The sequence below is a fragment of the Pygocentrus nattereri genome, chromosome 25, assembly GCF_015220715.1.
Source record: "Pygocentrus nattereri isolate fPygNat1 chromosome 25, fPygNat1.pri, whole genome shotgun sequence".
NCBI lineage: Eukaryota > Metazoa > Chordata > Actinopteri > Characiformes > Serrasalmidae > Pygocentrus > Pygocentrus nattereri.
Window position 1 is genome coordinate 279851 of NC_051235.1, and position 12650 is coordinate 292500.

At 45.5% G+C, this 12650-nt stretch overlaps 1 protein-coding gene across 3 annotated transcripts in view; it reads right to left on the minus strand.

Annotated features, from left to right (window-relative positions):
- Nucleotides 1-12650, minus strand: part of slc8a1a (solute carrier family 8 member 1a) — a 72922-nt gene that overhangs the window by 35043 nt on the left and 25229 nt on the right. For 2 of the 3 annotated variants that reach the window (XM_037534673.1, XM_037534675.1), the window contains exons 4-5: nucleotides 1034-1054; nucleotides 102-119 (exon numbers count right to left, since the gene is read on the minus strand). In XM_037534673.1, the coding sequence (XP_037390570.1) occupies nucleotides 102-119; nucleotides 1034-1054 (39 nt within the window). The remainder of the gene's footprint in view (nucleotides 1-101; nucleotides 120-1033; nucleotides 1055-12650) is intronic. The other variant, XM_037534674.1, reaches the window with a different exon arrangement.

The window sequence follows — 12650 nt, forward strand, 5'->3', positions numbered from 1 at the left end:
TGAAAGAGCAACACAGACGGCGTCAGAGCTACACCTGGAACTAGCCAGTTAGCTTCAGTGATAATGAACTTTTTTAGCATTTCCTGTAAAATGGACCGTACCTGTCTTCACGAATCCCCCTACAATCATAAAACACCCAAAATTAATTACAGTACCAAAATCACTGCACTGTCAGACAGCACGAATAACACAGCCAGTTAGTGGAAGCAGAAGGTGGGTGTTTCTAATAAAGTGGCCAGTAAGTGGAAGCACAAGGTGAGTGTTTCTAATAAAGTGGCCAGTTGGTGGAAGCACAAGGTGGGTGTTTCTAATAAAGTGGCCAGTTAGTGGAAGCAGAAGGTGGGTATTTCTAATAAAGTGGCCAGATAGTGGAAGCAGAAGGTGGGTGTTTCTAATAAAGTGGCCAGTAAGTGGAAGCACAAGGTGAGTGTTTCTAATAAAGTGGCCAGTTGGTGGAAGCACAAGGTGGGTGTTTCTAATAAAGTGGCCAGTTAGTGGAAGCAGAAGGTGGGTATTTCTAATAAAGTGGCCAGATAGTGGAAGCAGAAGGTGGGTGTTTCTAATAAAGTGGCCAGTAAGTGGAAGCACAAGGTGGGTGTTTCTAATAAAGTGGCCAGTTAGTGGAAGCAGAAGGTGGGTGTTTCTAATAAAGTGGCCAGTTGGTGGAAGCACAAGGTGGGTGTTTCTAATAAAGTGGCCAGTTAGTGGAAGCAGAAGGTGGGTGTTTCTAATAAAGTGGCCAGTAAGTGGAAGCACAAGGTGGGTGTTTCTAATAAAGTGGCCAGTTAGTGGAAGCAGAAGGTGGGTGTTTCTAATAAAGTGGCCAGTTGGTGGAAGCACAAGGTGGGTGTTTCTAATAAAGTGGCCAGTTAGTGGAAGCAGAAGGTGGGTATTTCTAATAAAGTGGCCAGTAAGTGGAAGCACAAGGTGGGTGTTTCTAATAAAGTGGCCAGTTAGTGGAAGCACAAGGTAGGTGTTTCTAATAAAGTGGCCAGTTAGTGGACAGAATTTCAGTGACAGAGTACAGACTTACCACACTCATGCAGCAACACAGCTGACCGAGAAAACACGACAGACAGGCAGATAAAGAAAAGACAGAAAAAACAGAAGAAAGGAAATGAGTATGAATAAACAAAGCTCAGTCTGGCAGACAGCTGGTGTGTGTGTGTGTGTGTGTGTGTGTGTGTGTGTGTGTGTGTGTGTGTGTGTGTGTGTGTGTGTGTGTATGTGTGTGTGAGTGTGTGTGTGTGCTGAGGACAGGCTTCAGCTCCAGGTGACGATAATAAAGACAATCAGGTCTTTTATTTAATACAATCGCTAATTTAATACAATCAGGGAGGAATCAGATCATCTGAGGTCAGAAGGTGTGTTTATGAAAAATCGGTGACATTGAGCGATGACTGTTTCTCTCCCATTCATAACGAAATTAATGATGATTTGTAGGGAGGAGTTTTTTAGCCCAATGAAGAGTCCTTCAAGGGTTAGGCTAACCCTAACCCTTCAAGGTGCACAGACACTAGAGAGCGATCAAGAGACAATTCTCAGTGATGGGACTCTCAGTAGCAGTAACTCTAACCAATCAGCTCTCAGTAGCAGTAACGCTAACCAATCAGCTCTCAGTAACAGTAACACTAACCAATCAGCTCTCAGTAGCAGTGACACTAACCAATCAGCTCTCAGTAGCAGTAACTCTAACCAATCAGCTCTCAGTAGCAGTAACTCTAACCAATCAGCTCTCAGTAGCAGTAACGCTAACCAATCAGCTCTCAGTAGCAGTAACTCTAACCAATCAGCTCTCAGTAGCAGTAACACTAAGCAATCAGCTCTCAGTAGAAGTAACTCTAACCAATCAGCTCTCAGTAGCAGCAACGCTAACCAATCAGCTCTCAGTAGCAGTAACGCTAACAAATCAGCTCTCAGTAGCAGTAACACTGAACAATCAGCTCTCAGTAGCAGTAACTCTAACCAATCAGCTCTCAGTAGCAGTAACACTAACCAATCAGCTCTCAGTAGAAGTAACTCTAACCAATCAGCTCTCAGTAGCAGCAACTCTAACCAATCAGCTCTCAGTAGCAGTAACACTGACCAATCAGCTCTCAGTAGCCGTAACACTGACCAATCAGCTCTCAGTAGCAGTGACACTAACCAATCAGCTCTCAGTAGCAGTAACTCTAACCAATCAGCTGTCAGTAGCAGTAACTCTAACCAATTAGCTCTCAGTAGCAGTAACTCTAACCAATCAGCTCTCAGTAGCAGTAACTCTAACTAATCAGCTCTCAGTAGCAGTAACACTGACCAATCAGCTCTCAGTAGCAGTAACACTAACCAATCAGCTCTCAGTAACCGTAACACTGACCAATCAGCTCTCAGTAGCAGTGACACTAACCAATCAGCTCTAAGTAGCCGTAACACTGACCAATCAGCTCTCAGTAGCAGTGACACTAACCAATCAGCTCTCAGTAGCAGTAACTCTAACCAATCAGCTGTCAGTAGCAGTAACACTGACCAATCAGCTCTCAGTAGCCGTAACACTGACCAATCAGCTCTCAGTAGCAGTAACACTAACCAATCAGCTCTCAGTAGCAGTAACACTAACCAATCAGCTCTCAGTAGCAGTAACGCTAACTAATCAGCTCTCAGTAGCAGTAACTCTAACCAATCAGCTCTCAGTAGCAGTAACACTAACCAATCAGCTCTCAGTAGCAGAAACACTGACCAATCAGCACTCAGTAGCAGTGACACTAACCAATCAGCTCTCAGTAGCAGTAACACTAACCAATCAGCTCTCAGTAGCAGTAACTCTAACCAATCAGCTCTCAGTAGCAGAAACACTGACCAATCAGCTCTCAGTAGCAGTAACACTAACCAATCAGCTCTCAGTAGCAGTAACACTAACCAATCAGCTCTCAGTAGCAGTAACGCTAACTAATCAGCTCTCAGTAGCAGTAACTCTAACCAATCAGCTCTCAGTAGCAGTAACACTAACCAATCAGCTCTCAGTAGCAGAAACACTGACCAATCAGCACTCAGTAGCAGTAACACTAACCAATCAGCTCTCAGTAGCAGTAACACTAACCAATCAGCTCTCAGTAGCAGTAACTCTAACCAATCAGCTCTCAGTAGCAGAAACACTGACCAATCAGCTCTCAGTAGCAGTAACTGTAACCAATCACCTCTCAGTAGCAGTAACACTAACCAATCAGCTCTCAGTAGCAGTAACACTAACCAATCAGCTCTCAGTAGCAGTAACACTAACCAATCAGCTCTCAGTAGCAGTGACACTAACCAATCAGCTCTCAGTAGCAGTAACGCTAACCAATCAGCTCTCAGTAGCAGTAACGCTAACCAATCAGCACGCAGTAGCAGTAACACTAACCAATCAGCGTACAGTAGCAGTAACTCTAACCAATCAGCTCTCAGTAGCAGTAACACTTACCAATCAGCTCTCAGTAGCAGTATCACTAACCAATCAGGTCTCAGTAGCAGTAACACTAACCAATCAGCTCTCAGTAGCAGTATCACTAACCAATCAGCTCTCAGTAGCAGTAACATTAACCAATCAGCTCTCAGTAGCAGTAACGCTAACCAATCAGCTCTCAGTAGCAGTAACGCTAACCAATCAGCACGCAGTAGCAGTAACACTAACCAATCAGCTCTCAGTAGCAGTAACGATAACCAATCAGCTCTCAGTAGCAGTAACGCTAACCAATCAGCACGCAGTAGCAGTAACACTAACTAATCAGCGTACAGTAGCAGTAACACTAACCAATCAGCTCTCAGTAGCAGTAACACTAACCAATCAGCTCTCAGTAGCAGTAACTCTAACCAATCAGCTCTCAGTAGCAGTAACACTAACCAATCAGCTGTCAGTAGCAGTAAATCTAACCAATCACCTCTCAGTAGCAGTAACACTAACCAATCAGCTCTCAGTAGCAGTAACACTAACCAATCAGCCCTCAGTAGCAGTAACACTAACCAATCAGCTCTCAGTAGCAGTAACACTAACCAATCAGCTCTCAGTAGCAGTGACACTAACCAATCAGCTCTCAGTAGCAGTAACTCTAACCAATCAGCTCTCAGTAGCAGTAACACTGACCAATCAGCTCTCAGTAGCCGTAACACTGACCAATCAGCTCTCAGTAGCAGTGACACTAACCAATCAGCTCTCAGTAGCAGTAACTCTAACCAATCAGCTGTCAGCAGCAGTAACTCTAACCAATCAGCTCTCAGTAGCAGTAACTCTAACCAATCAGCTCTCAGTAGCCGTAACACTGACCAATCAGCTCTCAGTAGCAGTAACACTAACCAATCAGCTCTCAGTAGCAGTAACACTAACCAATCAGCTCTCAGTAGCAGTAACACTAACCAATCAGCTCTCAGTAGCAGTAACGCTAACCAATCAGCACGCAGTAGCAGTAACGCTAACCAATCAGCGTACAGTAGCAGTAACACTAACCAATCAGCTCTCAGTAGCAGTAACACTAACCAATCAGCTCTCAGTAGCAGTAACTCTAACCAATCAGCTCTCAGTAGCAGTAACACTAACCAATCAGCTCTCAGTAGCAGAAACACTGACCAATCAGCACTCAGTAGCAGTAACACTAACCAATCAGCTCTCAGTAGCAGAAACACTGACCAATCAGCACTCAGTAGCAGTAACTCTAACCAATCACCTCTCAGTAGCAGTAACACTAACCAATCAGCTCTCAGTAGCAGTAACACTAACCAATCAGCATACAGTAGCAGTAACACTAACCAATCAGCTCTCAGTAGCAGTAACACTAACCAATCAGCTCTCAGTAGCAGTAACTCTAACCAATCAGCTCTCAGTAGCAGTAACACTAACCAATCAGCTCTCAGTAGCAGAAACACTGACCAATCAGCACTCAGTAGCAGTAACACTAACCAATCAGCTCTCAGTAGCAGTAACACTAACCAATCAGCTCTCAGTAGCAGAAACACTGACCAATCAGCACTCAGTAGCAGTAACACTAACCAATCAGCTCTCAGTAGCAGTAACGCTAACCAATCAGCACGCAGTAGCAGTAACACTAACCAATCAGTGTACAGTAGCAGTAACACTAACCAATCAGCTCTCAGTAGCAGTAACTCTAACCAATCAGCTCTCAGTAGCAGTAACACTAACCAATCAGCTCTCAGTAGCAGAAACACTAACCAATCAGCTCTCAGTAGCAGTAACTCTAACCAATCAGCTCTCAGTAGCAGTAACACTAACCAATCAGCTCTCAGTAGCAGAAACACTAACCAATCAGCTCTCAGTAGCAGAAACACTGACCAAACAGCACTCAGTAGCAGTAACTCTAACCAATCACCTCTCAGTAGCAGTAACACTAACCAATCAGCTCTCAGTAGCAGTGACACTAACCAATCAGCTCTCAGTAACAGTAACTCTAACCAATCAGCTCTCAGTAGCAGTAACTCTAACCAATCAGCTCTCAGTAGCAGTAACTCTAACCAATCAGCTCTCAGTAGCAGTAACACTGACCATTCAGCTCTCAGTAGCAGTAACACTAACCAATCAGCTCTTAGTAGCAGTATCACTAACCAATCAGCTCTCAGTAGCAGTAACACTAACCAATCAGCTCTCAGTAGCAGTATCACTAACCAATCAGCTCTCAGTAGCCGTAACACTGACCAATCAGCTCTCAGTAGCAGTGACACTAACCAATCAGCTCTCAGTAGCAGTAACTCTAACCAATCAGCTGTCAGTAGCAGTAACACTGACCAATCAGCTCTCAGTAGCCGTAACACTGACCAATCAGCTCTCAGTAGCAGTAACACTAACCAATCAGCTCTCAGTAGCAGTAACACTAACCAATCAGCTCTCAGTAGCAGTATCACTAACCAATCACCTCTCAGTAGCAGTAACACTAACCAATCAGCTCTCAGTAGCAGTAACACTAACCAATCAGCCCTCAATAGCAGTAACACTAACCAATCAGCTCTCAGTAGCAGTAACACTAACCAATCAGCTCTCAGTAGCAGTGACACTAACCAATCAGCTCTCAGTAGCAGTAACTCTAACCAATCAGCTCTCAGTAGCAGTAACACTGACCAATCAGCTCTCAGTAGCAGTAACACTAACCAATCAGCTCTCAGTAGCAGTAACACTAACCAATCAGCTCTCAGTAGCAGTAACTCTAACCAATCAGCTCTCAGTATCAGTAACACTAACCAATCAGCTCTCAGTAGCAGAAACACTGACCAATCAGCACTCAGTAGCAGTAACACTAACCAATCAGCTCTCAGTAGCAGAAACGCTGACCAATCAGCACTCAGTAGCAGTAACTCTAACCAATCACCTCTCAGTAGCAGTAACACTAACCAATCAGCTCTCAGTAGCAGTGACACTAACCAATCAGCTCTCAGTAACAGTAACTCTAACCAATCAGCTCTCAGTAGCAGTAACTCTAACCAATCAGCTCTCAGTAGCAGTAACTCTAACCAATCAGCTCTCAGTAGCAGTAACACTGAACAATCAGCTCTCAGTAGCAGTAACTCTAATCAATCAGCTCTCAGTAGCAGTAACTCTAACCAATCAGCTCTCAGTAGCAGTAACACTAACCAATCAGCCCTCAGTAGCAGTAAGACTAACCAATCAGCTCTCAGTAGCAGTAACACTAACCAATCAGCTCTCAGTAGCAGTATCACTAACCAATCAGCTCTCAGTAGCAGTAACACTAACCAATCAGCTCTCAGTAGCAGTATCACTAACCAATCAGCTCTCAGTAGCAGTAACACTAACCAATCAGCTCTCAGTAGCAGTAACGCTAACCAATCAGCTCTCAGTAGCAGTAACGCTAACCAATCAGCACGCAGTAGCAGTAACACTAACCAATCAGCGTACAGTAGCAGTAACACTAACCAATCAGCTCTCAGTAGCAGTAACACTAACCAATCAGCTCTCAGTAGCAGTAACACTAACCAATCAGCTCTCAGTAGCAGTAACACTAACCAATCAGCTCTCAGTAGCAGTAACTCTAAACAATCAGCTCTCAGTAGCAGTAACGCTAACCAATCAGCTCTCAGTAGCAGTAACTCTAACCCATCACCTCTCAGTAGCAGTAACACTGACCAGTCAGCTTTCAGTAGCAGTAACACTAACCAATCAGCCCTCAGTAGCAGTAACACTAACCAATCAGCTCTCAGTAGCAGTAACACTAACCAATCAGATCTCAGTAGCAGTGACACTAACCAATCAGCTCTCAGTAGCAGTAACTCTAACCAATCAGCTCTCAGTAGCAGTAACAATGACCAATCAGCTCTCAGTAGCAGTAACACTAACCAATCAGCTCTCAGTAGCAGTAACATTAACCAATCAGCTCTCAGTAGCAGTGACACTAACCAATCAGCTCTCAGTAGCAGTAACTCTAACCAATCAGCTCTCAGTAGCAGTGACACTAACCAATCAGCTCTCAGTAGCAGTAACTCTAACCAATCAGCTCTCAGTAGCAGTAACTCTAACCAATCACCTCTCAGTAGCAGTAACACTAACCAATCAGCTCTCAGTAGCAGTAACGCTAACCAATCAGCTCTCAGTAGCAGTAACGCTAACCAATCAGCTCTCAGTAGCAGTAACACTGACCAATCAGCTCTCAGTAGCCGTAACACTGACCAATCAGCTCTCAGTAGCAGTGACACTAACCAATCAGCTCTCAGTAGCAGTAACTCTAACCAATCAGCTGTCAGTAGCAGTAACTCTAACCAATCAGCTCTCAGTAGCAGTAACTCTAACCAATCAGCTCTCAGTAGCAGTAACTCTAACTAATCAGCTCTCAGTAGCAGTAACACTGACCAATCAGCTCTCAGTAGCAGTAACACTAACCAATGAGCTCTCAGTAGCCGTAACACTGACCAATCAGCTCTCAGTAGCAGTGACACTAACCAATCAGCTCTCAGTAGCCGTAACACTGACCAATCAGCTCTCAGTAGCAGTGACACTAACCAATCAGCTCTCACTAGCAGTAACTCTAACCAATCAGCTGTCAGTAGCAGTAACACTGACCAATCAGCTCTCAGTAGCCGTAACACTGACCAATCAGCTCTCAGTAGCAGTAACAATGACCAATCAGCTCTCAGTAGCAGTAACACTAACCAATCAGCTCTCAGTAGCAGTAACATTAACCAATCAGCTCTCAGTAGCAGTGACACTAACCAATCAGCTCTCAGTAGCAGTAACTCTAACCAATCAGCTCTCAGTAGCAGTAACTCTAACCAATCAGCTCTCAGTAGCCGTAACACTGACCAATCAGCTCTCAGTAGCAGTAACACTAACCAATCAGCTCTCAGTAGCAGTGACACTAACCAATCAGCTCTCAGTAGCAGTAACTCTAACCAATCAGCTCTCAGTAGCAGTAACTCTAACCAATCAGCTCTCAGTAGCAGTAACTCTAACCAATCACCTCTCAGTAGCAGTAACACTAACCAATCAGCTCTCAGTAGCAGTAACGCTAACCAATCAGCTCTCAGTAGCAGTAACGCTAACCAATCAGCTCTCAGTAGCAGTAACACTGACCAATCAGCTCTCAGTAGCCGTAACACTGACCAATCAGCTCTCAGTAGCAGTGACACTAACCAATCAGCTCTCAGTAGCAGTAACTCTAACCAATCAGCTGTCAGTAGCAGTAACTCTAACCAATCAGCTCTCAGTAGCAGTAACTCTAACCAATCAGCTCTCAGTAGCAGTAACTCTAACTAATCAGCTCTCAGTAGCAGTAACACTGACCAATCAGCTCTCAGTAGCAGTAACACTAACCAATGAGCTCTCAGTAGCCGTAACACTGACCAATCAGCTCTCAGTAGCAGTGACACTAACCAATCAGCTCTCAGTAGCCGTAACACTGACCAATCAGCTCTCAGTAGCAGTGACACTAACCAATCAGCTCTCACTAGCAGTAACTCTAACCAATCAGCTGTCAGTAGCAGTAACACTGACCAATCAGCTCTCAGTAGCAGTAACACTAACCAATCAGCACATAGTAGCAGTAACACTAACCAATCAGCTCTCAGTAGCAGTAACACTAACCAATCAGCTCTCAGTAGCAGTAACACTAACCAATCAGCCCTCAGTAGCAGTAACACTAACCAATCAGCTCTCAGTAGCAGTAACACTAACCAATCAGCTCTCAGTAGCAGTGACACTAACCAATCAGCTCTCAGTAGCAGTAACTCTAACCAATCAGCTGTCAGTAGCAGTAACTCTAACCAATCAGCTCTCAGTAGCAGTAACTCTAACCAATCAGCTCTCAGTAGCAGTAACACTAACCAATCAGCTCTCAGTAGCAGTAACTCTAACCAATCAGCTCTCAGTAGCAGTAACACTAACCAATTAGCTCTCAGTAGCAGTAACACTAACCAATCAGCTCTCAGTAGCAGTAACACTAACCAATCAGCTCTCAGTAGCAGTGACACTAACCAATCAGCTCTCAGTAGCAGTAACACTAACCAATCAGCTCTCAGTAGCAGTAACACTAACCAATTAGCTCTCAGTAGCAGTAACACTAACCAATCAGCACGCAGTAGCAGTAACACTAACCAATCAGCTCTCAGTAGCAGTAAAACTAACCAATCAGCTCTCAGTAGCAGTGACACTAACCAATCCGCTCTCAGTAGCAGTAACTCTAACCAATCAGCTCTCAGTAGCAGTAACACTAACCAATCAGCTCTCAGTAGCAGTAACACTAACCAATCAGCTCTCAGTAGCAGTAACTCTAATCAATTAGCTCTCAGTAGCAGTAACGCTAACCAATCAGCTCTCAGTAGCAGTAACACTAACCCATCACCTCTCAGTAGCAGTAACACTGACCAGTCAGCTTTCAGTAGCAGTAACACTAACCAATCAGCCCTCAGTAGCAGTAACACTAACCAATCAGCTCTCAGTAGCAGTAACACTAACCAATCAGATCTCAGTAGCAGTGACACTAACCAATCAGCTCTCAGTAGCAGTAACTCTAACCAATCAGCTCTCAGTAGCAGTAACACTAACCAATCAGCTCTCAGTAGCAGTAACACTAACCAATCAGCTCTCAGTAGCAGTGACTCTAATCAATTAGCTCTCAGTAGCAGTAACGCTAACCAATCAGCTTATTTCAGCCGTTTTCAGTCACTGAAGACTCTCTCTGGCGCCCTCTAGTGTTTTGCAGTCATGTGTGTGGTGTGAGCGAAGCAGAGCTGAAGATGACAGAGGAGCTGAGTGAGGAAGAGGAGGAGTTCAGGAGGAAGAGCACGCTGAGGCAGATAGTAGCTGCAGGAGGAACAGGAAGAGTTCTCCTGTCACCTGTCCATCCTCTCCTCCTCCACTCCGGCTCCTCCAGCTGCAGGTGGAAGCTCGCCTGCTTGTCGTACTCGTCATGGTCAACAACCTTAAGCCTTATGGTCTTCCTGCAGGGAACACAGAGCAACAGCAGGGGGGTCTGCAGGGTCACACTCTGTTCTGGTCACTGTCTGACTGGTTAAAGCGACTGTCTGGCCAAAGATCGCTAGTGTAGCCTATCAGTGCTCTTAGCACTGGAGCTAGGAGGCTAATGTAGCCTATCAGTGCTCTTAGCGCTGGAGCTATGAGGCTAATGTAGCCCATCAGTGCTCTTAGCGCTGGAGCTAGGAGGCTAATGTAGCCTATCAGTGCTCTTAGCGCTGGAGCTAAGAGGCTAATGTAGCCTATCAGTGCTCTTAGCGCTGGAGCTAGGAGGCTAATGTAGCCTATCAGTGCTCTTAGCGCTGGAGCTAGGAGGCTAATGTAGCCTATCAGTGCTCTTAGCGCTGGAGCTAGGAGGCTAATGTAGCCTATCAGTGCTCTTAGCGCTGGAGCTAGGAGGCTAATATAGCCTATCAGTGCTCTTAGTGCTGGAGCCTTGAGGCTAATGTAGCCTATCAGTGCTCTTAGCGCTGGAGCTAGGAGGCTAATGTAGCCTATCAGTGCTCTTAGTGCTGGAGGCTTGAGGCTAATGTAGCCTATCAGTGCTCTTAATGCTGGAGCTAGGATGCTAATGTAGTCTATCAGTGCTCTTAGCGCTGGAGCTATGAGGCTAATGTAGCCTATCAGTGCTCTTAGCGCTGGAGCTAGGAGGCTAATGTAGTCTATCAGTGCTCTTAGTCCTGGAGCTATGAGGCTAATGTAGCCTATCAGTGCTCTTAATGCTGGAGCTAGGAGGCTAATGTAGCCTATCAGTGCTCTTAGCACTGGAGCTATTAGGCTAATGTAGCCTATCAGTGCTCTTAGTGCTGGAGCTAGGAGGCTAATGTAGTCTATCAGTGCTCTTAGTCCTGGAGCTATGAGGCTAATGTAGCCTATCAGTGCTCTTAATGCTGGAGCTAGGAGGCTAATGTAGCCTATCAGTGCTCTTAGCGCTGGAGCTATGAGGCTAATGTAGCCTATCAGTGCTCTTAGTCCTGGAGCTATGAGGCTAATGTAGCCTATCAGTGCTCTTAATGTTGGAGCTAGGAGGCTAATGTAGCCTATCAGTGCTCTTAGCGCTGGAGCTATTAGGCTAATGTAGCCTATCAGTGCTCTTAGCGCTGTAGCTATTAGGCTAATGTAGCCTATCAGTGCTCTTAGTCCTGGAGCTATGAGGCTAATGTAGCCTATCAGTGCTCTTAGCGCTGGAGCTAGGAGTCTAATGTAGTCTATCAGTGCTCTTAGTCCTGGAGCTATGAGGCTAATGTAGCCTATCAGTGCTCTTAGCGCTGGAGCTAGGAGGCTAATGTAGCCTATCAGTGCTCTTAGCGCTGGAGCTAAGAGGCTAATGTAGCCTATCAGTGCTCTTAGCGCTGGAGCTATTAGGCTAATGTAGCCTATCAGTGCTCTTAGCGCTGGAGCTAGGAGGCTAATGTAGTCTATCAGTCCTCTTAGCGATGGAGCTAGGAGGCTAATGTAGTCTATCAGTGCTCTTAGTCCTGGAGCTATGAGGCTAATGTAGCCTATCAGTGCTCTTAGCGCTGGAGCTAGGAGGCTAATGTAGTCTATCAGTCCTCTTAGCGCTGGAGCTAGGAGGCTAATGTAGTCTATCAGTGCTCTTAGCGCTGGAGCTAAGAGGTTAATGTAGCCTATCAGTGCTCTTAGCACTGGAGCTATTAGGCTAATGTAGCCTATCAGTGCTCTTAGCGCTGGAGCTAGGAGGCTAATGTAGTCTATCAGTCCTCTTAGCGCTGGAGCTAGGAGGCTAATGTAGTCTATCAGTGTTCCTTGTCCTGGAGCTATGAGGCTAATGTAGCCTATCAGTGCTCTTAGCGTTGGAGCGATGAGGCTAATGTAGCCTATCAGTGCTCTTAGCGCTGGAGCCAGGAGGCTAATGTAGTCTATCAGTGCTCTTAGTCCTGGAGCTATGAGGCTAATGTAGCCTATCAGTGCTCTTAGCGCTGGCGCGATGAGGCTAATGTAGCCTATCAGTGCTCTTAGCGTTGGAGCGATGAGGCTAATGTAGCCTATCAGAGCTCTTAGCGCTGGAGCTAGGAGGCTAATGTAGTCTATCAGTGCTCTTAGTCCTGGAGCTATGAGGCTAATGTAGCCTATCAGTGCTCTTAGCGCTGGAGCTAGGAGGCTAATGTAGTCTATCAGTCCTCTTAGCGCTGGAGCTAGGAGGCTAATGTAGTCTATCAGTGCTCTTAGCGCTGGAGCTAAGAGGCTAATGTAG